The 27866-nt window shown below is 35.3% G+C and overlaps 1 protein-coding gene across 1 annotated transcript; it reads left to right on the forward strand.

The window, feature by feature from the left end:
- The first annotated feature begins 6451 nt into the window (after nt 1–6451).
- LOC131150401 (ferritin-like catalase Nec2) lies at nt 6452–7789 on the forward strand. Its single transcript, XM_058101107.1, has 3 exons — nt 6452–6885; nt 7064–7256; nt 7406–7789. The coding sequence occupies exons 1-3, from the start codon at nt 6452–6454 to the stop codon at nt 7787–7789; spliced, it is 1011 nt and encodes a 336-aa protein (XP_057957090.1).
- The last annotated feature ends 20077 nt before the right edge of the window (nt 7790–27866 follow it).

A 27866-nucleotide genomic window follows, 5' to 3' on the forward strand; every position in this document is an offset into this window, starting at 1 on the left:
CCGTTGGCTTTTCAAAACTCAAATCAAAATTATATATATATATACACACACACACACACACACACACACACACACACACATAAATTTTCTATTTTTACCGGTTAATTTCATAAAAATCCTAATTTAATATATTCTCCTTACCTGGTTTCTTAAACTATGTCAGCAGGGACCCCAAAACGATGCCTGCGTTGCTCACCCGAACCCTGATTCAATAACCTTAATTTAATTAAATCAACCCTAAATAAAATACTATTTTAACATTTCTTAGGCCCATAAATTTCAAATAACAATTAAACTCCCGAAAATAACCAATTTCCTTAATTCCCTAAATCCTACTCTCACTTTGGAGTGGTGCCTAAGACCCCAAATTGAAAATATGTTCCATCTAAAATGACGATATCAAGACTAGGACCCCGTGGTGGTGCCAGGTCGTTGATTTAGCTGAAGATTTGAAGAGAAATGAAGGAAAGAGAGGGAGTATAACTTTCCCCAGGAGTGGTGCCTACGCCGCTCTGTAAAGACTCGGGTGAATTATATTAATTAAATAGGAGGAGGAGAGAAAAGGAAATTGTACATGCGTTCGTCAACGAAGACGCTTGATGGGATCGTCGACGTGGACACGTGCCTTGTTGACGAGAAGTTACTGAGGGACTATTTCAGTTTTGAATTTCGTCGACGAGGAATAAGCGTTCGTCGATGAACTCCCTTCGTAGCCTTGTTGACAAGGTTACGTGTTTCGTTGACGAGTGCAAGTGTATAAGTAGCCTAAACTCGGTTTTCACCGCAGAATTCACGCGAAGAAACTCTCTCTCTCTCTCTCTCTCTCTCTCTCTCTCTCCTCTTTGGTTCTCCTTCCTTCTCTCTAAGATTTTGGGTCCGTTCTTTGCTGAATCGACGATCTAAAGCCCCACGCTACTCCTGGGGAAGTTCTCTTCAAGTTTGTTAAAGTAGATCGTTGGTGGGGCTAACTTGGACTCCATCCTAGGTTCAGGATAAGGCTTTTTATTGAGTATTTGACATTCCTACAATTGTATAAAAAGGTAGCATTTGGAGAAATACTAAAGTTTTGTTTGGGGCAAGATTATTTTCAGGGTGTTGAGCGGGGAACCCTGCTGGTGTAGGACTACTTATTTTAGGGGCATTCCAGTAGTCAGGTAAGGGAGTAAACTAAAGCAATAATTTTTCATGAAAATTATTATTATTTAATAGCAGATTAATTTTTCAGATAGCATGTATTATGTATGAGTATAGTATATTTGGGAAAATATATTAAGAAAAATACTGCTATTACACAAGAATATATAATTTTAGTGTAAAATGTCAGAAAATGTAATTTCAGGACAAAATTCATGATTTTATTTAGTTTGTGTGGCATGAATATTATTTCACATATATTGTATTATGTTAAGTTAGATTTACAGAAAATGCATGTTTATAGATATTTTCAGGAAAAAACATGGATAATACAGGAAAATATGATTTCAGCACTTATGATAAACAGTACATTTATTTAGATCAGTATGTATAATATGTATGACACAAGGCCGTGATTGATAGCCAGTGCAAGGCCGCAGTTATGTATGTTATCCGGCGCAAGGCTGTGATTATTTGTGTTATGATAGAATTCAGAAAATGTTATCAATCTATTTATGTTAAAACAGTATATGATCATGTACTATATGTTATCAGAATCCAGATGATAGTTCAGATCAGTTTTCAGAAGCACGGTACCATAGCTATACAGTTTAGTTCAGTTCAGACTTATGCTACCACCCCTACTAGTAGAGGGTGTGGGAGATGGATAGTCGATGTGACTTTTAGTGTAGTGTTGTAGACGTCCACCTAGTAGTCTGGACCAGGGTGTGGCGGGCTCATCGTACTTAAAGACATTTTTGACTCGGTAGTGGTCGACCAGTCATTGTCGGGTCCCGCCTTTGGGCTGCACAACCCATCATGGGGGGTAATACATGACATCAGCTAGTTATTCATCCTGGGTATATTTCAGTACTACTATTTATAGCAGATGATTTTATAAACATTGAGATACAGTATGATTTAGTGTAACTATGAGATTGTATGTTTATTTAGTTATGATATTTACAGTGTTTCAAGTATGTAGTATGTACTGTATATTTATTATAGCACACAAATATTCATGTTGCCACAAAAATGTATTTAGTTTATTTCCCTTACTGAGAGGTGTCTCATCCTAGCTTAAAATTATTTTAGGAAATCCAGATAGACAGACGGACTGAGCTCTGCGCCATTAGAGGCAGTTTTTACTACCCCACTAGGAGGGTGAGTTTTTGAGCTAGGATCAGCTGATTTTTGGTGTATGATTCTAGTTTTTCTTCCTGAGGTTGTGAGGATTGTATATATACATTACATACACACTAAGGTTTTTATAAACTCTAGAATTGTATATTTTGTATAGAAATTATGTTTACTGCTGCTTAGGTGTCCGCTGTGTGTGACAGGCGTGTCCCCATTACCCACGAGTTCGGGTTGATGTTATTATGTTATAAGTTAATGGTATCAGGGTATTTAATGTGGTTGATTATGTAGTAAGATAAGCAGGACGTTCCACGCTCTTATGACAAATCCACTCTAATAGAAATGTTGATGGCGGAGATAGGAACCCAATGGTATCTTCGGTTTCCCGATCGGCCGAATATTGGTCAAGAAATTGAGGTGAGAGAGGAGGAAGCAACAAAGAGTGAGAGAGTGACATGAGGTGCACAAGGGAGCGTGAGCTCTCTGTTATGAGGGTACTACCTTCCAATTTCAATTTGAAATTGGATTCTCTAGGAGGTAACCTTACATCTTAAGCTTATATATATTTATCATTATTCTAATTAGTTTTTTTTCTTTCATACTATTCCTTTTATTTGTTTATTTAATTAATTAATTTAATAATATTTAATTGATTAATAATAATTTTATTATTATTATTATTATTATTATTTTTTCTCAGTTACTACAGTGGCCCTGTCCACTAATTTGGAGAAAAATCTTGCACTTGCTTGTAGATATCCTGCCTCAAGCCCCTCTTAAACATCATCGCCTTTTTAACCTCATTTGGGACGGCATAAGGGGCAAAGCGTGATAGCTCAATGAACTTTGTCGCATACTGCTGGACCGTGAGATTTCCTTGAGTCAGTTTTAGAAATTCTGCTACCTTATCCTCTCTGATGGTAGTAGGAAATAATGATCAAAGAAGATTTCTTTAAATTGACACCAAGTCATAGCCACTGGTACACATTTCTGCTCCTCCAATAATCTCGTAGCCGTCCACCATCTCTCGGCCTCACCTATCAGTTTATAAGTAGCATAGAGAACCCTCTGATCATATGTACAGTGGAGCACCGTCAGTATTTTCTTGATTTCCTACATCCAGTTTTCGGCCACCACAGGATTGGATACTCCAAAGAACACCAGAGGATTCATTTTAGTAAACTTTTCAATGGTATAGCCCTGGTCTGTCGATGGGCCTCCTTACTCTCTAGAGCTCTGCACAATCTCAGCCATAACTTGCTGAGGCACACTACGCAGAACTGTGTCTGAATCACCACCACCTACACCAGAGGGGTTTGCACTATCATCACCATTGGTGTGGGCACTGCTACCCCCATGGTCCATCTTGAAAAGAAGATAAACATAGTCTGAGGACCCTGTCTACATAACATAACTAACATATTTATCTAACTGAAATCTCATATCCTCAACTAACCTATCGCCCTTATTCTCAATAAGATTTAGTTCAGCAAATGAGAAACACAACCCGACAGTAGTTTACTATGACTTTCCTGAAATCATCACCCCAGGAAAGACACAGAAACCACTACGAAAATCATGCTTCCCTATCATGGAACAAAACCCTAAATACTCATCTTATTTCTCCAACATTGACTCACCAAATTCCTGATCTATTCTTATACTCTAGTATTGTTTTCATTGTACACTATAGTTTACAGAACCTAACAACCTAAGCTCTGATACCAAATTGTAACTTTCTAACCATTTTTTTTGTCAAGCTATATATCATAACTCTAATATCCTGTGTATAAATATCTGTCATCATCACAACCCAGAGTGGATGTTGTAGTAAACTGTGCATTCCATGTCTATTACCTATGCAGCGGAAAAATTTAATTAAATATCCAAACCATATCCCAAAATACACAATACCAGAGTACTACTGATCCACCTATAAATATATACACACATGTACATCATTTCCTAAAAATCTCAAAATACTAAGGGTTCTACTACTCAACCCGAGACTCGCCCCAAAACTATATCGACTCAGCCACCTCCTCTATCTCTAAGCTGGCCCTGCACGTCTCTCTAGGTTACTTGAAATGTTCATAATGTTAGGGTGAGACACCTCTCAGTAAGGAGAAACATGTTATACCAGTGTGTGACATATGATTTTATACGCAAAACATATCTTTTATTAAAACTATAAATGAGATATCATGCAAAGGTATTTGTACTATACCCATAGCTATGTCATTTAAAATATAGCAATTCTGAGTTAACTATTTAAACATACTTCTATCTATAATATATAATCTTTGTTTTCTGTGTATACTGTATATGTATATAATTCAGAAAACTTCCCTGGATGACTATATATCATGATTTAACCCCTCATGACAAGATTGTGCAGCCCATAGGCGAGACTAAACACTGGTTGGCCTACCAGTGCTAGCCTAACTGTATTCCTGTATATGTCTGTATAGCATGAAAGACTCACTCCACCTGGTTCGGACGCCAGGGAGCCCTCCACTCTACTTGTGGTACAATCGGCATTCAACACCATACTCTATTTGAGATGTATGGTTTCACTGTCCATACTATAAAGTTACGGTACCGTACTCTGTAAACTGCTTTGTTCCATCAGGATCTGATATTATACAATATTATTTCTATATAACATCTATCTATTTTACCATGATTCTGTATAAACTGTAATTACCATAATGCTGTAATTCTCTGTATTAACCATGACGCTGTAATATAACTGTATATCTGTATCAATTGTAATTCTATATGTCACGATTCTATGCTCTGTATATCATGGTTCTGTAAAACTCTGTATAATCATGGTTTTGTAAAACTCTGTATAATCATGGCTGTGTAAAATTCTGTGTAATCATGGTCCTATAAAATACTGTATTTCCATGATCCTTCAATATGAATTTCATAGTACTGTATAAACTGTATGTCATAATTCTGTATGAACGTATAAACTATAATTCTGTAAAATATTGTATAGTCATAGCTCTGTAAATAAAACTGTATAATTTGTATATCGTAATTCTGTGAAAACTATATAATCATAATTTTGTAAATCTGTATAAAATTCTATAATATTCCAGTACTACTTATGCCATACAGTTAAATAAAACTCATTAATTATAATCTGTAATACCGTATAATTTTCATGCTTTGATATGTTCAAAATCATACTCTGTAACTCATAATCAAATACTATGCTTTACTGATAAAATTTCTAATTTGCTGGTATAACATACTTCCTTTACCTAATTGACTGGGAAGCCTGACCCAACTTAATCCTTACGCCCATAGCATACCAAACTCAAAATCTTGTAAAAAGACAGGGACTGTCCCTATATAATTTTTCCATATAAAGAGAGGGACCTATTTCTAATGTCTAAAATTTACAAAACAAGCACAGGTATGATTTCTTGCTCTTGGCCCTATAAAGTTTAAAACTCCACCTATGTTGTCCTAATTGAGGAAAACAACCCTATGTATATATATATAGATACCTAGCCACATGCGCGTGCTCTGCAACTTTTGAATCATAGTTTCAACAAAATAAATTAATAAATAAATAAATTTTTAAAAAATAATAAAAAATATATTTTAAAATATTATTTTAGTATAATTATGGACGGTTATGTAGTATTCTTGAAATATTTATAGATCGGGATATTTTAAAAATATTTATAAATAGTTATAAGAATTTTTTTAAAAAAAATTATAGGTAGTTACAAAAACATTCTGATATATTAAAAATCAGACAAAAAAAGAAAAGAAAAGAAAGGAGAAATTTCTTTTCTAATATATATATATATATATATATATATATATATATATATATATAAATTTTTGTCTCAAGGCCAAGATCTCGATCATCCACGCACCTCCCCCATTAAAAACAATAAAAAATAAAGAAAAAAAAAAATGTGCCCCCAAAGTAGCAGTGCCATTTTACTTCCTTAATTTGAGGCTTTGGGCTATGGATCTTGCGCACAAAAATAAATAAATAATTAAAACTGCCGGCATGGGTATGGGTGTGACTCAGGCTTGCTCTTCTACCATGCATATATATAAACAAGTTAGCATGCAAGAAAAACCAAGAAGACCAAAGCAAACTGCTTTGCCCAATTACAATATACATACATACATACTCACAGCCATGGCAGCAACAATAGTTTCAGGTACTACCGCTGCTTGTAGAACTTCCACTACCCTCTGTACTTTGGTAATCATAGCTATCCTCGTCTCTTCTCTTGTTCCACAATCTTATTCCGTTCCTTATCCCAAGTCGCCCTTGCCGCCACCGCCCCGGCGCCCCTCGACACCTACAATTTGCAGTTCGCCGCCTTCCACTGGTGCCGCATACGGACAGATCCCTGGAGTCGATATAGATACAATAGAATTTCCATTGAACGTCGAGTTTCTTGAAACCGAACTCTTCATGGTTGGAGCCACAGGGAAGGGATTAGATGACGTTGCTCCGGAGTTAGCCCAGGGAGGTCCGGCGCCCATCCCTCCAGATATGGCCAACCTCGACCCTGAATTTGCTGAACTTTTCGAGGAATTCGCCTGGCAAGAAGTCGACCACCTACGGTGCGTATACTTTACTATTTTTCTTTGCGAAAACGAAAAACCGGAAGCAAAATAGAAAACAAGATCGAAAGGGCTAATTTGAAAAGAAATTTATATATACTTACATACATATATATATATATATATATATATATATATATTGCAGAGCTATTTTGGCTAAAGTTCCGGGATTTGCAAGGCCGCAAACGAATTTAAGTGCGGCAGTGTTTGCAGAGATTATGAATCAGGCCTTTGGCTATCCTTTGAATCCTCCCTTCAACCCTTTTGCCAATAACGTCAACTTCCTCATTGCCAGCAACTTTATTCCTTACATCGGAGGTACGGGGTACGTCGGAGGTAACGTTAATCTCCAAGGACCCGCATCCCGAAGGGTAAACCTACCTCGAATTCCATAAATCTCTCTCTCTCTCTCTCTCTCTCTCTCTCTCTCTCTCTTTCTATATATATATATATATATATATATATATAAGATGCATGGATGAGATATAATGTTGCATATATGCATGTACATGTGTATCAGTTGGTGGGAGGACTAATGGCGGTGGAATGGAGCCAAGATGCAATCATCAGAGAATTGTTGAATCAGAGAAAGAATACAGTGGTAAAGCCGTATAATTACACGGTGACGGACTTCACCGTCAAGATGTCGGAACTGAGAAACAGGTTGGGAGGCGCAGGCGATAAGGACGAAGGCCTTGTGGTTCCCAAAGAGCAAGGTGCCGGCGGCCAAGTTACCAGCAATGTGGTGTCTGCGAACAATGTGTCCATTGCATATGATCGGTCGGCGGCAGAAGTGCTGAGGATTTTGTACCTTATTGGAAAAGAAAATAGGCCCGGCGGTTTCCTCACATATGGAGGCAATGGTAACATTGCTCAAAGGTTTCTAAAGAAGAAATCAGCATGAAGTGAACTGAAAAACTAAAGCTTCCTAGCTGCAATCTGCATATGGAACTTAACTTTTGCAAATTAATGGTATAGAAGCTAGGCGTATAAGGAGCATGTTAAGTTGTGTTTGGCTAGCTAGGTAGATACCTAGCTTGCCTTAATTAAGTACTTTTGTTTTTCTTTTGGATCCTAGAGCGGTAAGTGGAACGTGCCTACTATTTGCAGTTCAATAAAAAAATGAACAAGCCTCTGTCCCTCTTGTCTTATAAAAATTAACACAAACTAACAAAATCGCAAACATAAAACAATTAATAAAATTCCTAATTAATCAAACTAAATGAAAATAATTAAATACAGTAGCCCCATTGATAAACAAAGCTATTTAAAAGTTCAGGAATTACATGAATGAAACAGAACGATAAGTACAAATGAAACTTCAAAAAATAATATCCTTAATTAAAACAACTTTTTTTTTTTCTTCAAGACACAGGTTTTTTCTTCCTACAGTTAGTTTGGTCGTGTGTATTTAGAATGCGTTTGACTAATGAGTTGTTTGATGCATAATAATAGAATGAAGTGAAATGAACTTGATCTTTATAATCTTATATTTAGCTATATAATTAACTGTTATTCAATTCAATTCTCATATTGTTCCATCTTACATGCCAAATATTAAATAAAGTTTTACCCCAATTGGAGAGCCTTGACGTCAACCCTCAAGAATTGAACAGGGTATCTAATCCGATTTACCAACTAAACAATCCTCAAAATTCATGCTAAAATTTCAAAATACAAATAGATACTATCCGAGAGTATGAATTTTAAATTTTTGATTTAAATTTACATGAAATAAAACTCTCTCTCCCATTCTTGAATCATGGAACATCCTACAAGCATTTTATTGAAGTTATGCTTCAAAATGCAAACAATTTAAAATTCATACTTGCAAATGCCAATAAATATAGACAATTGAAAATTGAACCGAATTGAGCCTGACAATTAGTAAACCCAACTCCAACTGCGCATAGATCTTTGGGATCCTGAATTCTACTCATATATACCAACTCCAAATACAACACCTTCTGTGTAACTAAAAGTTAATTAAAACAATAAAAAGTAAATATATACTCATGTGTCATCCCAGAAGTATCTGGAAAAACGCATTGTATGTGGGCCTCACACAATCTTGAGCCCTAACACGACCTTGCATCTTCCTGAGATACTCTGAGATGACAAATTTTAAAAACCTAGTTTCTCTATAGTCATAATGATAGTAAAAATAAAAAAAAAATATGACAAACAAATGGAGTTAGTTCGCAGCTCATCAGCAACAAATTTCTATTATCATACTTTTACAACCTTTTTTTTTTTTTTAAGTCAAATTACTTAACCATGCCCACTTCCACTACAAAAAAAAAAAAAAAAAAAGGTTTTTAGTGACGAATTTATTAGTAACGAATTCAATTTCGTCACTAAAAGTGGGTATTAGTGACGGTTTTTAAGAACCATCATTAATAGTGTAAGCATTAGTGACAGTTTTAGCACCCGTCACTAATACGACACTATTAGTGACAGCTTTAAAACCATAATTAATATTTTCGTCACTACAAATCAATTTTCCTGTCCAAACTATCGCAAGAAACCATTTTCCGCACAGAAATTATCTCGGGAAAATATTAACAACGATTCTATGAGTATTAGTGACGAATGAAATCCGTCACTAAAAGTTGTTATTAGTGATGATTAGGTAGCTGTCACTACTATTATTGTATTAATATATAAAAATAATATAATTAACATTATTAGTAACGAATTTTCAAAATCGTCACTAATAACATGTATTAGTGACGGTTTAGAGTCGTCATTAATAGTCTTTTTATTTAAAAAGTTTTAAAATAATTTTGTAAACAATAGTAGTGACGATTTGGGAAAATTCGTCACTAATAACAGGGTATTAGTGACAGTTTAGATTCATCACTAATAGTCTTTTTTATTTAAAAAATTTAAAAATAATTTAGCTAACAATATTAGTGACGGTTCGGGAAGATTAGTCACTAATAATATAATATTAGTTACGGTTTATATTCGTCACTAATAAGCTCTTTATTTAAAAAATATAAAAATAATTTAATTAAATACATTTGTGACGGTTTGGGAGGTATTAGTGACAGTTTAAATTTGTCACTAATACGCATAAATATATTTTCCCGCGCCGCTTGGGTTTCTCCCAAATTCCCTTATTTCCCTCTTTTCCCCATCTGCTTCCCTCCGCCCCTGCCGATCCTCCTTCTTTCCCTCCTTCCTTTCCCTAATCTGTTTCCCTCCTCCCCTCTCCGTCGCAGCCCTAGCCCCTCGCCATTGCCGTTAGTCATAGCCCCTCGTAGTCGCTGTTCATCGCAGCCCCTCGCCCTTCGCTGTTCACAGACCGTCGCAGCCCCTCGCCCATCGCCGTTCGTAGAGCCCCTCGTCGTCACCATCGTAGCCAGTCGCCGTCGCAACCTCTCGTCGTCAATTTCAGTGCCTAATGATTCCCACAAGGTTTTGATTCCTCTTCAGCCTCATTCCTCTCTTTTCTTCTATACTTTACGATTTCATGATTCCATGTATCTCAAAATCCTTAAGGGAGACATTTTTTAATTATCAATATCTTACACGAGATTTGTATTATAGGAAATTCTTGTTTTTTTCCCTAATATTTATGGGTAATGCCCAATCCTCACTTGTGCTAAGAAAGGATATTGTGAACCTTATGCTCACATCTAGAAAAATCTTAAGATTGACAAATATACATTATATACAAGATAATAGAAGAAACTTGATTTCTGGATCCATCCTCAATAAGGTTGGTATCAAATTGGTTTTTGAGTCAGACAAATTAATTTTGACTCGTAATAGTGTCTTCCTAGGTAAGGATTACTGTAAGAATGAACTGTTTGTATTGACTGTTATTAATAGTATGAATAAAAAATGTTAGTTCTTATGCTTATTTAGTTGATTCTTTAGATCTTTAGCATGATATATTTGGACATATAAACTTTTCTTATGTTAAAAGAATGAGGAATCTAGGTCTAATAGCAAGCTTAGCTAACTCTAACAAAAATAAAATAAAATGAAATTTGTATGGAAGCTAAATTTACTATAGAAGTAAATAATTAGTAGAATTCATCCATAGTGATTTAGGAGACTTTAAAAGTCAGATGAGTAGCTAGAGGTGGTAAAAATTATTGCATAAAATTTGTTGACGACTTCTCAAGATATACAATAGTTTATTTATTAAAATCAAAAGATGAAGCTAAAGATGCTTTTACTAAGTTTAAAACAGAAGAGAAAAATAAAAAATATAGGAAATCTAAAATATTAAGAACTGATCAAGGAGGAGAATACGAATCAAGATTTAAACAAAATGGAATAATACATGAAGTAACATCTCCTTATACACCTAAACAAAATGGTATATCTCAAAGGAAAAATAGAATATTGAAAAATATGATGAATGCAATGTTAGTAAGTTTAGGTTTGCCTTCTAATATGTGGGGAGAAGTTATTCCATCTACCAATCATATACTCAATACAATACTACCTAAGAAAAGTGGTAAAACACCTTATGAATTATGGAATAGCTATAAACCCAATCTAAAATATTTGAAAGTGTGGGGGCATTTAGTTAAAGTAGGTTTGCAAGAAGTAAGGAAAAGCAAAATTGGTCCTAAAACAAGTAACAGTGTATTTATAGGACATGCTCAAAATAGCGTGCGTTGCCTCTAGATTCGTAATAGTTAGATTTGATAATAATGTATTTGAACCAAATGCAATAATAGAAGCACCAATTTTTTGAAAACATTTTTCCTTTAAAAGATAAAGGATAAGTAATAGATAAAACATCTTGTGGAAAAGAAATTTTTGACAACAATATAAAAAATCCTAAACCTAGGAAAAGTAAAAGATGTAGAAAGGAAACGAATTTTGAATCTAAATTTGTGATAAATTTTCAAGTTGAAGATGATCCACATACATATCAACAAGCTATAACTTCACTAGATGCTATGTTTTGGAATGAAGCAATTGAAGATGAATTAGAATCTCTAAAAATAAATAACACATAGGATCTTGTAGATTTACCACCTAAATATAAAACAATAGGGTGTAAATGAGTATTCAAAAAGAAGTTAAGACAAGAAGGTAGTATTGATAAATTTAAAGATAGATTAGTAGCCAAAGGGTATAACCAAAAGGAAGGAGAAATGTCACAACTATTAGAGTTTTAATTGCCTTAGCTTTTATATATAACCTATATATATATGCTACATGGATGTAAAAATTGAATTCTTGAATGGTGATCTAGAGGAAGAAATTTAAATGGAACAACCTAAAGGTTTTAAAGTAGATGGTGCTAAGCATAAAATTTGTAAATTAGTTGGATCTTTGTATGCACTTAAACAAACATCTTTGCAATGGATGCTTAAAATGTTTGATAACATTCTTATAAGTGATGGTCAGGAATTAATGAATTGGATAAATGTTTGTACAACAGATTTGATGGTAATTTTGGCGTAATTATCTGCTTATATGTTGATGATATGTTAATATTTGGTACTAGTTTACTATCCATAATGCACCGAATGACTAAATCTTTTTTTACGGATGTTTGTGTTTGTGCCTCACCTTGTGCGACGCCCCATCCCTGCGCACTTAGGGTTTCATCTTTCTTCGCCAATGCCTCTGCAAACGGAGCCTTGGATTGCCTCAAAGCACGACCACTTGCCACGATGCGCTGCCAAGCGATAGAGGGTCCAGGACCCGCCAAGGGGAGAGTCTTCTTCCAGGGGTTGAGCAGCCCTAAGAGAGCACAAACAGATTTCGGAGGAGACAAAAGCACCAAGGGTGACTATTGAGAATGTGCAGTTGCCCTTGACGCGTTCTTCTGTGCCACCCATTAGAGAGCAGTTCCTGAATGTTACCCCAAGGCTTATAGAAGACATGCCCACTCAGTTGGTGCTGTCCTATATGATTAGGCCGATCATGCCACTAGATGTTGCCGCGGGGCCTCCGGCGGACACGCCTGACTAGCTGGTGCCGCTTTGTAAACTCAGGCCACGCAAACCACGACCCTCCCCTCTTACCCCTAACTTGCGTTATATTTTATAGGAAATGGCACGGGACTGAGATGCCGCTAGGGCAGTAGCCACCTCGCCTTGCTTGACCAGTTCTGATTCTAATTCTAACTCTGATTAGAATAGGCTACATGCTTGGGATCTTTTGATGCGCTTTCCCTTTTGCTTGTGTATTGTGCTCATGCACACTTTATTTTTATTTTATTTTTATTTTTATTTTTATTTATTTTTTCCTGTATTCTATTTTACCATGCTTTTGAATGGCTGTATGTGTGCTTTGATGTTTCTATCTACATTGTACAGGCTTTGAAATTAATGAAAATACATGGTACTTTTGGTTTCTACCTGTATTTTGTGCTTTACTATATCATTACGTTTTTCTAACTATTTCTGGATTTTATGTGGATGTTAATTACATAGCACCGTGCAATGGAAATGGCTCATCGGGTGCATACCGTGGAAATGGAGAACCAACAATTGAAAGAGAAGGTGTCCACCTTTGAAGATCGACTAGAAGCCATAATGAATAGGCAAGCTCAGTTCGAACAAATGATGTGCTAATCTTGACCAAACAATGCAGGTGATACATACATACATTGAGTTCTACATATGAATGATGAATTTGTGTAAGCTTGAAAAAGCAGTAAGTTGAATTGTATAGGAAAAAATCCTTACTTTTTTGAAATTCTAAATTCATTGGATGCTTGACTCATGGGCTGTAAAAGTATCTTCTATTCCTCTGCTCGAACAAAATCTACATTTACTTCCGTGACATTTTTATTGCAGACTAGAATTGAATTTTGACCCTATACTTTCCTTAGGAAGTGATCCAAAGTCTCATGGCTGATTTATGGAAATATGGAAAGATCGAATATTTTATTTAAGCACAAGAAACACGAGAGAGAACAACATACACCAAAGAACTATAACTTTTCATAAAACCTTAGGATAACTAGTATTCCCAAGAACTTCACCATTAAAGAACTCCTAGGATTTCTAAGCACCTAAATTTGAGGGTAACCACTAACATTCTTTCAGTTGTTCTCGGTTCCATGCACACTAAATCATAAGTAAACTATAGAGAACTAGGAGTATACTCTAATGTGCATAGGTGCGCACATTCCAAAAAAAATGCACAAAATTCCATTTCAAATATTCCAGTATTCCAAATGGTAGATTATTCCTTGTAGTGACTATTTACACAAGACAAGATCATAGTGCAGTATTTCGGGAGAACATGAGGTCAAATTTAGCATGTAAAGGCTGTCGCGATGTCCCGGGAGCGCGTGTGCCCTGGGTGGCGAAATAAAAATTAATTTTAATTTTTAATTAAAAATAAGATTATCGGAGTCGCCACTAACCTTTAGTGCGGTTAGAACACATGATTACTACCCCGTTAGGGGTAGAATCGGTCTACATTACCAGAGTTGGGGTCGGGAGTTCAGTTACGCGAGGGAAGGTACGAGCACCCCCTACGCGCCCGTTCTTACGAACGGTACCTAATTAATTTGAAATTATCCTTTAGTTAATCTAATAATTCTTTAAATTACTCCTTTTTATGAATTTATAAATATATAGAGAAAATAAATAAATAAATATATACATATATTCCCTCAGAGCTTAAGGTACGTGAAGCCCGAAGGCTCATACCCCCGCATTTAAATCATAGGGATGAAAATCGAAAATAATTTACAAAATACACTCCCAAAATTTTGGAAATCTTCTAGAGTCTTTCTAAGTATTAAAATACTAGTTGGGAGGTTTTAATATATATTAATAGGAAAATAAGCTAAGAAATTAAACTACCATAATATATATGATAATACTAATAACACATATCTACTGAAATATTACGAATATTAAAGTAAGTTACAAAATACCATAATATAATATATGTTAAAATATTAAAGATACTATATAAAAAAAAATAATACCACACATATTAGAATACTAAAAGAATATACACCAATAAGTAATACTAATCACAAACATAGTAATAATACCATAATATATACCATATATACTAAAAATACTATAATAATGCTTCCTACCATACTAATAATAATAATAATAATAATAATAATAATAATAATAATAATAATTATGATACTAATAATAATATCGAATATTATATACAAATATGACAATACAAATTAAATCCCATAAATAGTATATAATATATGAACATGCAAACAAAATTATGGAAATAATTCAAACTACAAATTTATTATGCAAGTGTATACATATACAATATGGAAACAATGTGATATTTAGGAAACATAGCAAACACTAAAATAGAAACACAATTAAATGTGCAGTCAAAAATAATATAAATATGCAAATAATTATATGAGGCAATTACTATAATAAATAAGCAAACTACTCGTGCAATTAAATGATAATATAAATATGCCACTAAACAATTAAGGCAATGAGAATAATACATATGCAAATTAAATATACAATAAAATACCAATAACATAAATACATCGCACATTAATAATAACACAAATATGTGAAAATATATACAAACGTACCAATAGCGTAAATACACCATACTTTCATAATAACATAAATATACGAAATAAAATAACATAAATGTAGAACACCTGCAGAATAAATAAACATGCAATATAAATATAGAACACCTTAATAAAAACATTCTGAATATACCATATCATAAACATACGCTGTAATAAAAAAATATGATGATACAAAATAATAATGAAAATAACATGAATATACACCAGTGATTTAATACCTGCAAAAATAAATATACAATCCCGCATATATACGAATATGAGTATCAACTAAAAAACGTTAAGTATCCTGTAACAATAAAAGTTTAAACTTAACAAGAGAATTTTACAATATCAATTATAACCATTTAATAACAAATACTTAGAAATACAAATATGACTATCCATTATTAAGCAGGGGTGTTAAATAAACATGACAAAAATAAAAATTACTCATTTAATATACACACACATGTGAATATAAAAAAAAAAAAAAAAACTTTAGCTTTAACTATTAAAACCTGGACAAAATCAATATAAATATGTATATATATAATAAATACAACCTAGATATTTTACTTCCCTATACAATGAAAAACCCCCTATCAGCCTAAAACAAGAAAATAATCAACATAGAAAATAGAAAGACAGGAACAAAAAATAAAATAATAAAAAATAAATAAACTAAATGAAAACTCTACATGCACGTGTGTATATGTGTTTGTGCGTGCATGGACTTACAGGGGGGTGTGAGCTTTGCTGCAACAGGAAGGTGAAGAGGAGGCCGAAGGCGTTGGGTTGCAGGAAGGCTGGACCAGGGAATAACGGCGGCAGAAGCTGTCGCCGCGAGGTTGCGGGGAACGGCTGCTGTGGGCGTCGTCGGAGTTGCAGCGATGGACGGTTCGTGGCAGGCATAGCTGGTGGTTGCCTAGGTTCAGGAGCTGGTGTGGTTGGCAGCGGTGACGGCAAGTGGGAGCAGCGAGAACAGATGAGCCTGGAGATGATGACGATGAGGATGGAGAGTTGCTAGTATTGCAGAGAACCTCGGTTGCTGGCGGGCTCTGCTTCTCGGCTACTGTGGTTGGTGCAGTGAAGAACAAGAGGAGGAGGGGGCCGAGGATGTTGAGAGAGTGGTGATGTGGTGCTCGGCGGTTGCAGAGCTCGTCTGCAAGTGGTGGCTAGAACAGGGGGCTGGAGTCTGCAGAGGAGGGGATCGTCGCTGAGGAAGATGGGAGCTGTGGCTGCCGGGGTTGTGGGAGATGATGGAGAGAATTGAGAGAGAGAGAGATATGCGTCCGTGATTCCCCCTCCCAGCCCTACTTTGGAGAGAAGCAAAAGAGACTTTTTATAAAAAAAAAAAATTAGAAACCCTAAATCTCTCCATTCCTTTTTGGTTTATGGTATTTTTTCTTTTGGAAATAATATATACTACTATTATGGTAATAAGGAAATAATAATAATAATAATAATAATAATAATAATAATAATAAGGTAAAAGTAATAATAATAATAAAGTGAATATGGAAATAATGTTAATAATAAAAATAATAATAACAAAATAAAAAATAATAATAATAATAATAAAAATAATAGTGATAATAAGCCACTTATAATACTATAGGGAAATAACAATAATATAATAATAGTAATAATAATAAATTACTTATATCCATATAGGAAAATAAATAATAATAACATAATAATAGTAATAATAATAAATTACTTATATCAATATGGAGAAATAATTAATAATAATAATAATAATAGTGAAAAATAAAAATAAAAATAGTGTAAATAACAACAATAGAAATAATAATAATAATAATAATAATAATAATAATAATAATAAGACTAATGAAAATTAAATAATAATAATAATAATAATAATAATAATAATAATAATAAATATATTGGGTCTGGGTAAAAATGGGGTGTCTACAAAGTTTACAAACATTGCATGCTAAATTTGATGTCATGCTTTGTTGAATCCTACATATGAATGATGAATTTGTGTAAGTTTGAAAAAGTAGTAAGTTGAATTGTACAAGAAAATATCCTTACTCTTTGAAATTCTAAATTCATTTGATGCTTGACTCATGGGTTGTAAAAGTATCTTCTATTCCTCCTTTGCTCGAACAAAATTTATATTTACTTTCGTGACATTTTTATTACAGATTGGAATTGAATTTTAACCCTATACTTTCCTTAGGAAGTGATCCAAAGTCTCATGACTGACTTATGGAAATATGGAAAGATTGAATATTTTCTTTAAGCACAAGAAACGCGAGAGAGAATAACATACACCAAAGAACTAAAATTTTTCATAAAACCTTAGGATAACCAGTATTCCCAAGAACTTGACCATTAAAGAACCCCTGGGATTTCTAAGCACCTAAATCTGAGGGTAACCACTAACATTCTTTTAGTTGCTCTCAATTCCACGCACACTAAATCATAAGGAAACCATAGAGAACTAGGAGTATACTCTAATGTGCATAGGTGCGCACATTGCAAAAAAAAAAGCACAAAATTCTATTTCAGATATTCTAGTATTCCAAATGATAGCTCATTCCTTGTAGTGACTATTTACACAATACAAGATCATAGTGCAGCATTTCGGGAGAAAAACATCAATAGTTTACTGTGACTTTTCTAGAACCGTCGACTGTTTCAAAAATATCATAGAAAAATCTCAATGAATTTCTACTTTTGGCTGCGAGACAAAACTCCAAAATTCCAATTTACTTATTGTATTTTACTCCACTATGCATCCTATACCCGATTACTCTTACAACACCTAGCCCACCCATTCCTATCCTCATCCAACTTCATACTATACTCTAGTAATAATCATCCCTAGAGTCTACAGAACCTATTTCCTAAGCTCTGATACCAAATGTGACGACCCAAAAAATTTCATTCAATTTCTCTTATGCCACCTAATAATCTGAATATTTCATATTGTTATAATCATTGATACAGACATCGGAAGACCTTAAATGCAAATTACCATAGTACTAAACTATCCCAATATAACAATATCAATCCTATTATCACAATAAAGAGCTGAACTCATTAAAACATAAATAAAATAATATAATTCTAAACAAAACCTTCTATCCCACCCACGCTTCACTAGGCTACTTTGATCACTGTTATACTCCACATGACATCTGTTGACTTTTTGAGTCCGATCCCTGTTTTGATGCTGACAAAGCATAAGTATCTTATGTGTGCATTTAGTATTTTTGAATAGGTTTATGATTCAGCACACACATGAGGTAAAGGACATGGAAGTCATGACACGACTCAAAGCTTATATCTGGCGTATTCCATGAAGATTTAAGAGCAAAGAAGATAAAGAAGACATTCATTTTTACTTGTATATGCATTTATTTTTATCTCTGGTATGTAACAATGCATGCATCTGCATAATGTGTTTGAATGCTTAGAACGACGGTAGATAGACCCTAGGGACCAGCACATCTCACCAAAAACCTTTTTCTAAAAAGACTAAAATCATACAAAGTTTTTGGAATAACTTTAGGGTCAAAATCGGGGCTAAAAAGAAGTTCACAAAAACTTCAGGTCAACTAATACTGGATTTTTTCGTTGTCTTCAAAAAGGACTTAAAAATGACCTTAGGACACTCACTCATGCATACCCACACTTGGTCATTTGAAATAGGGTGACTGTGGCTTTAACAAGACCGAAATACACAAAATGTGCACATTCGGTCGACCAAAATCCTATGTACAAAATGCCCTGGTCAACCAAACCTGATCTGAGTCAACAATTTGACCACAGCCTAGTCAACCAAACTCCCTTGGAGTCAAAATTTTGACCTCCTGGTCGACCAAGCCCAAAATGTACTCCAATGCTCTGGTCGACCAAGGGTCCTCGGGAGATGCCCCAACTACCTGGTCGACCGAACTTCTCAGTCCAAAATATCTCGGTTGACCAAACCTCGCAAATATGAAAAATCGCCCTCAGACATACATGTCCGGTCGACCGAGCTTCCAATTCATTTCATGCCTGGTCAACCATGCCTCAAGAACTTCGGTCAACCGAACCAATCCTGGTCGACCGGTGCTCTCGGGTTGGAATTTTTTAAATGCTTTAAAATGTCATTAAACTTTAATTAAACTTTTCCAAAATACCGAGCGTGTCTCTCAACTGTTATATTTGTTGAAGCTCTATAAATACCCCCTCATTACTCAAGATTAGCAACTTTGATTAACTTTAAATTTCTCTCTAATCCTTGGTTAATCAAAGTTCCCCCAAAATGTTTTTTATTGTTTAAATCACTCTTTTGGGGTCAAATATTTTTATTCAAATCTCTCCAACTCTCTTTCGTGTATTTATTTCAAAATCTTCCTTGATGAGGGTATTTCATTTAGGGCATTCATTTGCACATATTCTCACTAGGCATCAAATATTTGAAAAAAACACTTTTGAGAATATTGCTTAGGTTTTCTCCCAGTTATTTCTTTGATTAATATTTTTTGGGAGAAAATTTTATATTGCACAAATATTTTTATTAATTTTAACTCCTAGATTCTCCAAATAGTTTTCATTTAATAAATGTTTGTTGGAGAATATAGTACACATTTTTCATACACATCTATTTGTGCAAAAATCATTGAAAGAGCAAAACCCTAGGTTTTCCCATATTATTATTGAAATATAATTTTGGAGAAAACTTTTTATTAGGGTTTAAATATAGTTAAGCACCCTTACTCCCCTGAGCATTATTTCATATCATTGGAGTGCATATATTTGTATGAGCCTAGTGTGTACATCTCTGTTTGTATTTCAGAAGTATTTTCATGTACAAAAATGGTTTTCATGTAACGGTTCGATTCAGCTCGTTAATTGAACTGGGGAGTCTCAGTCCCGTAAATGAGACCGGTTCGGTTCAGCTCGGGATTGAACTAGGGAGTCTCAGCCCTGTAAGTGAGACTAGTTTGGCTCAACCTAGTAATTGAGATGGAGTTTTCCTCGCCCATAAAGAGAGGATGTAAACAGCTTCTGCTCCACCCGGTTAAGTGAGCAGGTTTAGTGGAATCCTTGGGGATATGCCCAAGGCGGGGACGTAGGCGGTATTGGCCGAACCTCGTTAACAAATCTGTGTGTCATTCTTTCTATATCTCATTTAAATTCTTGCACTTAAATTTTAGCATGTGTATGTCTGTTCATATTTTGTTATAATCATCTTGCATGCACAGAGAACTGATTTAAATGAGAAATGCATCACACGTGTATGTATGTAAACACTAATCACTTAATTTTTGTTCATACACGTATATATGTTGAATGAGATATGAACTATGGCAAATCGGCAAAATGTTTTTAAATTGGTTAAGAAATATTTTAAAACTCAATTCACCCCCCTCCTGGGATCACACCAATTCCAACAATATCTGAAAAATATTGGATAATCATGGGGTGAGGCACCTCTTAGTAAGACGGAATAGATTATCATCAATGTGTGACAAATGAGTTTTTAAGTGTGAACATAATACTCTTGTTTATTTAACTATATATGAAATGATATTTGAAAATTGTACTCACCCGTATAACTGAAAATACTTGAGTTTTTGAATAGCATACTTTCGACTCAATGTAGCCTATTTACATAAGCAGAACTTAATTATTAATTTAACTTTAACTAAAAAGGCATTTGTATAAAATGTAACCCACACCTAAATACACATTTTCTACTCAAACATACTTTTAGTTAAATAAATAATTTTGTTTTCGTAAATCTACGTATATACAGGGAAGAATTTCCCCTGATTGGACTATCATATAATATCATGTATAATCCCCCATGATTGGGTTGTGCAGCCCGAAGGTTAGACTTAGTCATGGTTAACCTACTAGGTTAAGTCAAAACTGTTATGTCTATAGTACGATTGCTCACCCAACCTGGTCTGGACCTAGTGGGCAAACCTGCTCCTGCAATACATCACTTTGATGAGTGGCATAAATTAGAATAATTTAGCACTTCTTAATCATAAACTTTGGCCTAATTTTTTTTAATTTTTTTTTTTATTTTAGGTCTCATTGTGGTCTTTTGATTTTATTGCAGATTTGAAGAAAAGAAAGAAAATTTTTGGAAATTAAATCTGGAATTCAAATATGAAGTAAGGCCGTAAGCTGTGCGTGAAATAAAGGCCGTTAGCCGTGTGCGCGTATGTGAAAGGAGCTTGGCCATACACTTTGAACCATGTGCAAAAGAATAAAGAAGAAGAAAAATTAGCACGTGAATAGTGCCATGCAAAACAAGAGATGGTTGGGTATTGTAGGTGGCTTGAGATAGGAAGAAAAATGTTTAAAAGTCAAAATTAGTGGGCTTGAACGTATGCGATGGAAATTGAATGTCAAAATAAAATAAAATAAAATAAGAAAAAAAAGGGGCTTTGGAGCATTGAATTAAAGAATTGAAGATTCAAAAGTTGTGGGGTTTGGAAGGCTTAAATGAATTGAAAAAAAAAGTAAATTTAGTTTTAAGACTTTGAAAAGTCAACAATGGGGGCTTGCATGAATTGGAAGAGGGGCTGTAGAGATTTAATGGGTTGGAGAGAGGTCAGGCCATCTGATGTGACCCGGCCATGCAACACAAAAAAGTATAGGCACTGGGTTCAAATTTACACAGGCAGAGGAAGGCTTCATATAGGTGGGGGCGACGCGCATGAAGAAAGGAGAATTGTAGAGACCCGAAGAATTATAGTAATAAAATAATAAAATAAAGGAAAGAAAATAAAATTTTAAAAGGGATTTCAGCAGGGTCTCGTTGACTAGTAGAAGTGCTCGTTGACGAGTAGGGCTTTTGGGATCGTCAACGGGAACGCGTGTCTCGTCGATGAGAATTTACCGAGAGGTTTGTTCCAGAACCTAAAAATCGTCAATGAGGAGAAGGTGTTTGTCGACGAGCTCCCTTCATTGACTCGTCGACGAGGCGACATGTCTCGTCCACAAGTCCACATGGACAAGTTTTCTATATAAAGTCGAAAATCATTTTTTCTGTAAGAATTTCAGGAAAAATTCCCTCTCTCTCTCTCTCTTTAGAATACGATTTCTCTCACTTCTCTCTAGGTTTCTGGCTCTATCTCTCCCTGGTTTGACGATCAGAAGCTACCACGATGGTCCTGGGGAGATTCTCTACAACATAGCCGGAGCAAAATGTTGATTTGAGAAGTTTGGGAACCATCCCAAAACCATAGTAAGTAGATTATTTGGGTATTGTTAGTATTACCAAGTTTATTTGAGTCTAGATTTTGTATTCTATGAGAATATACTGAAATTTTGTAAAGTAAAATCAAGGTATTATATTTTCAGGGATAGAGTGTTTTGAGGATCCCAATGGGTCATATTTTAGGAACCCAAGTAAAATGATAAATGATTTATAGTTTAGAAATTGTGCATATATGGATTTGGGGAGAATATGTATGTGATAATTATCTAGGTGAGTTCAGTTGTTTGATTGAGAAATTATATGTGTGTTATCTCAGGATGTTGAAATTATGAATGCTGCATGTGTGAGATTGTAAATAGCATTTAGTGCTCAGATAGTCAGGTAAGGGAAATATGCTATGCCAATTAAATTAGTAATATTATCAGTAGGTTTATGTGTTTCGGGAAAGTATAGATTTCAATACAGAGACTCTTTATTTAGTTGTGTGGCATGAGTTAGTATCAGAACAATATAGTATTTTTATAACTTTCAGATATCACGATTTACAGTATATTAGCAGAAAATATTATTATACAGAATTTATACGAATTTCAGAATATCATGATGTACGATACATATATGTATGTAAAAATATATACAGATAGATAAATATTTTCAAATTTTGCAGAATCACATTTATGGAATATATTCAGAAAAATATAAAATACAACATTTTTAGTATACCATGATTTACAGATTTCAGAACCATAACACTTCAGATATTCAGTATTTAGATATACAGTTATTCAAATTACACAGCATATTTAGATCAATTATCTCATGTTATGGTTATTTCAGTTATATCAGAATCATGGTAAAACAGTAATATAGAAATATAAGTTCATATATATAGTATCAAACCCTGATTGACCAGATCAGTCTCAGAGCATGGTACCATAGCTATTTTCAATTCAAAGTGCAACCACATAACTCAGATAGTATATGGATTTTCAGTAGTTGATCGTCCCTATGTTGTGGATAGGCTCCCAGTCAGTTAGGGTTGAGGAGGCTGATCTGACTTTCGGAGTTCAGTTGACCTATCCTGATCAGCCAGCCAGTGATAGGTCCCACCTACGGGCCGTACAACCCTGTCATGAGGGGTTAAATCATGACTTTCAGTTATCCATCCATGAAAGATATATGTAACGTCCCTGAATTTCTTAACATAAAATATCACATACTAAATAAAATGGTCAACCCGAACCCGTGGGTAGCGGGGACACCTGTCATACATAGCGAAAAACCTTGCAGTAGTACACATAAAATCTCAAACATCCCGTCATAAAATATAATACCAGAGCTTTCTATAACATTATGATACTGTACTACTATACATCCTCATATACATCAAAATATCTCTAGGGTCAAACACAAAATAATTCTAACCCTAGTACAAAATCTTACCCTCCTCACGGGGTAATCTCACTAATCTCAACGGCGGCCTTGACCCGCCGATCTCTCAGGGACTCCTGAAAAATGTAATAATATTGGGGGTGAGACACTTCTCAGTAAGGGAAAATAAACTAAATACAGCTGTGTGGCAACATGAATATTTAATGCATTTGTACGTATACAGTACATTTCATAATTCTATAAACATAATCATATCGTACTGGGTAAACATATATTTTCACATCTGTTAACAAATCATATCATACATAAAATCATCTGTTATAACTGTAGTACTGAAAACAAACCCAGGATGACTAGCTAGCTGGTGTCATGTATTACCCCCCATGACGGGTTGTGCAGCCCGAGGGCGGGACCCGACAATGGCTGGCCGAACACTGCCGAATCAAATATGTCTGTAAGTACGATGAGCCCGCCACACCCTGGTCCGGACTGCCAGGTGGACGTCCACACTCTACTGAAAGCCACATCGACTATCCATCTCCCATCCCCTCGTGGGACGGTAGCACTAATAAGGCCTCGTGCCAAAATGAACCCATAGCTACGGTACCGAGCTCCTGGTCTGAACTAAACTAACATCCTGGTTGTGAAAACATATAATACATGATCATACGTAACATCATTACGGCCTCGTGCCGAAAACATAGATACGGCCTCGCGCCGAAATCATACATATGGCCTCGCGCCAAAATCATACAATACGGCCTCGTGCCAATAACATAAATACATGGCCTCGCGCCAATAACATAAATACGGCCTCGTGCCGATAACATAAATATATGGCCTCGCGCCAAAATTGTTTCAGGTATATATATACTAAAAATACATCATTTATTACATAATCGTCAAAACCATCACAACATAACTCATATTTTCATAATACCTGAAATCATGCTTGGTTCGTAAAATCTTTCACATTATAATACATTTCACATAAAATAATATTCATGCCACACATATGCTGTTAAAAGTCATATTTCATAATCTAAAATCGTGAATTCCTTACATCTCATACATGCATATACATTTTAATCATCATAGCAGTATTTTCCCAATCATACATTTCATTCGTAATACACAATATAACATATGCTTTTCTAAAAATAAATTTACTCATAATCAATAATAATTTGTATGGAAAATTACTGCTTTAGTTTATTCCCTTACCTGACTATTGAGAAATTCCTTAGGACCCAAATCCTATGCCCTTAGCGCCTGAAATTCAACTCCTGAAATTTACACTTTTCCCTGATTAATTAATCTATTTCTCCAAAATAATACTCATCTAGCCTTCCTTAGGCTCCATATACCTCAAATTAATATTTAAACTATTATTTAACATCCCACTTACTTTTCCAAATTTTGCCTGTGGGTCCCAAAATTACACCCGCAGCGCTCACCCGGGCCCTAAATTCCAAAAATCCTACTTCAGTCCCAAATGCTTAATATTCTAGCATTTCTAAATTAATGCTAATTAATTAAAAATAAGCCCCTTAATAATCGCCGCACCCCAAATTTGGGGTTTTGGCCCGACACCCCCACGAAAATTTCGTCCCACTAGACTTGTAGAGATTCATCCCTAGATTCTCGTGGTGGTGTCCGTTCGTCATTTGGACTTATATTTTGCAAGAAATTAAAGAAAAAAGGGGGAAAATGGCTTACCCCAAGGGAATATGCTTATGCCGCTCCTATCACCGATCTGCTTCAGTAGAAATGACGGCAGCAGCGAATGGAGTCCAGTGGTATCTTCGGATTTTCGATCGGGCGAAAATCCGTCGCGAAATCGAGGAGAGAGGGAGAGAGAACGTGAGGAGAGAGAGAGAGAGTGAGCTGCGTTGCAGCAACAGAGAGAAAAAAAAAAAATAAAGAAGAAGAAGAAGAAGATGATGATGATGTGGGGATGGGATGATGATGATGTGGGGATGGGATGTTTAAATAAAACATTTCATCCTGAAGCTTTCTGAAGCTTCAGGATGTTACTATATTAATAATAATAATAATAATAATAATAATAATAATAATATATTTAATTAATATTAATAATAATATATTTTATTAATAAAATAAAAATAAATTTTAATTAATTAATTTTTTTTCTTCTCTTTTTTTTTTTTAAAAAAATATGTTTAATTAATTAATTAATAATTAATTATTTTATTTTTTTATATTTTATTTTATTTTCTTTTCTTTTTTTTGAAATCATTCTATTAATTCTTTTTATATCTCTTTTTTGGGGTTTTTACATTCTCCCCTCCTTATAAAAATTTCGTCCTCGAAATTTGTCATTCCCCTATTTCCTTTCTTTAGTGAAAACGCTTCTAAATTTTTTTTTTTTTTGATTACCCTCACTTATGGCGGAGGAAGACCGTGGTTACAATAAGGTCTCTGAGAGATCACAACTATTAAAAATTCTCCCTAAACGATTCAAGTTTCAAAACTAAAAACTTTATCTATCTTATGTTACTCTATACAAATAAAAACTACAACAATATTTCCATTCACTTGACTGGCTCAACTCTAACTCCATGAATAAGTGTGGATATCTCTGGTGCATCTGATCCTCTAGTTCCCAAGAAGCCTCTTCAATGGCATGGTTGCGCCACAGAACTTTTACCAGTGGAATCTTTTTCGTGCGTAGCTCCTGTTCCTTCCAGTCAAGAATTTGCACTGGCACTTCCTCATAAACTAAAGTATCGCCCAATTCCAGTGCTTCATATCTAATCACATGGGAGGGGTCTGGGACGTATTTCCTCAGCATAGAAACGTGGAATACGTCATGGATCCTAGATAGGACCGGTGGTAATGCCAAACGATAGGCAACTGGACCCACTCTCTCAAGAATCTTGAATGGTCCAATATACCTAGGGCTCAGCTTACCCTTCCTCCCGAACTTCATAACACCCTTCAGCGGTGCCACCTTCAGGAACACGTGATCTCCTGTGTCAAACTCCAATTCTCGCCGACGAGTATCAGCATAACTTTTCTGCCGGCTCTGCGCTGTCCTGATCCTGTCTCTGATGAGTCTGACTTTATCCTGAGTCTGCTGTATCAGCTCTGGCCCCAATACCTGTCTCTCACCAACCTCATCCCAGTACAATGGGGATCGACACCTCCTGCCATACAGTGCCTCATATGGTGCCATCCCAATGCTGGCCTGGTAGCTGTTGTTATACACAAACTCAACTAATGGCAAATACTGCATCCAACGACCTCCAAAATCCAGCACACATGCTCGCAGCATATCCTCCAAAATCTGTATCGTCCTCTCTGTCTGTCCATCTGTCTGAGGATGAAAAGCTGTGCTGAACGACAACTGAGAACCCATGGCCCCTTGCAGACTCTTCCAAAAACGAGATGTAAACCGTGGGTCTCTATCTGAAACTATGGACACTGGGACGCCGTGGAGTCTAACTATCTCTTGGATGTATAACTCAGCCAATCTGTCCATGGAGTAGCTAACTCTAATCGGCAAAAAGTGGGCAGTCTTCGTCAATCGATCCACCACTACCCAAATAGCGTCCTGTCCATGCAATGCTGGCGGTAATCCTGAGACGAAATCCATCGCTATGTGCTCCCACTTCCACTCAGGAATGTGGAGTGGCTGCAACGATCCCGCCGGTCTCTGATGCTCAGCCTTCACTTGCTGGCACGTCAAACACTGACCCACAAACTGAGCTATCTCCCTCTTTCATGTTGCTCCACCAGAAGGAATCTCGGAGATCCCTGTACATTTTAGTGCTACCCGGATGTACAGTATATAGGGATCGATGTGCTTCCTCCAGAATGACTTTCTTGATCTCAGGATCGGCAGGAACA

Source organism: Malania oleifera, chromosome 3 (assembly GCF_029873635.1).
Source record: "Malania oleifera isolate guangnan ecotype guangnan chromosome 3, ASM2987363v1, whole genome shotgun sequence".
In the NCBI taxonomy this organism is placed as follows: domain Eukaryota; kingdom Viridiplantae; phylum Streptophyta; class Magnoliopsida; order Santalales; family Ximeniaceae; genus Malania; species Malania oleifera.

Excerpts from the sequence above, each read along its gene's own strand:
- LOC131150401 (XM_058101107.1), top strand. The coding sequence starts at position 6,452 with ATGGCAGCAACAATAGTTTCAGGTACTACCGCTGCTTGTAGAACTTCC. Across the intron at positions 6,886-7,063 it reads CAAGAAGTCGACCACCTACG|GCCGCAAACGAATTTAAGTG; the intron begins GTGCGTATACTT and ends GGGATTTGCAAG. Across the intron at positions 7,257-7,405 it reads AAGGACCCGCATCCCGAAGG|TTGGTGGGAGGACTAATGGC; the intron begins GTAAACCTACCT and ends CATGTGTATCAG.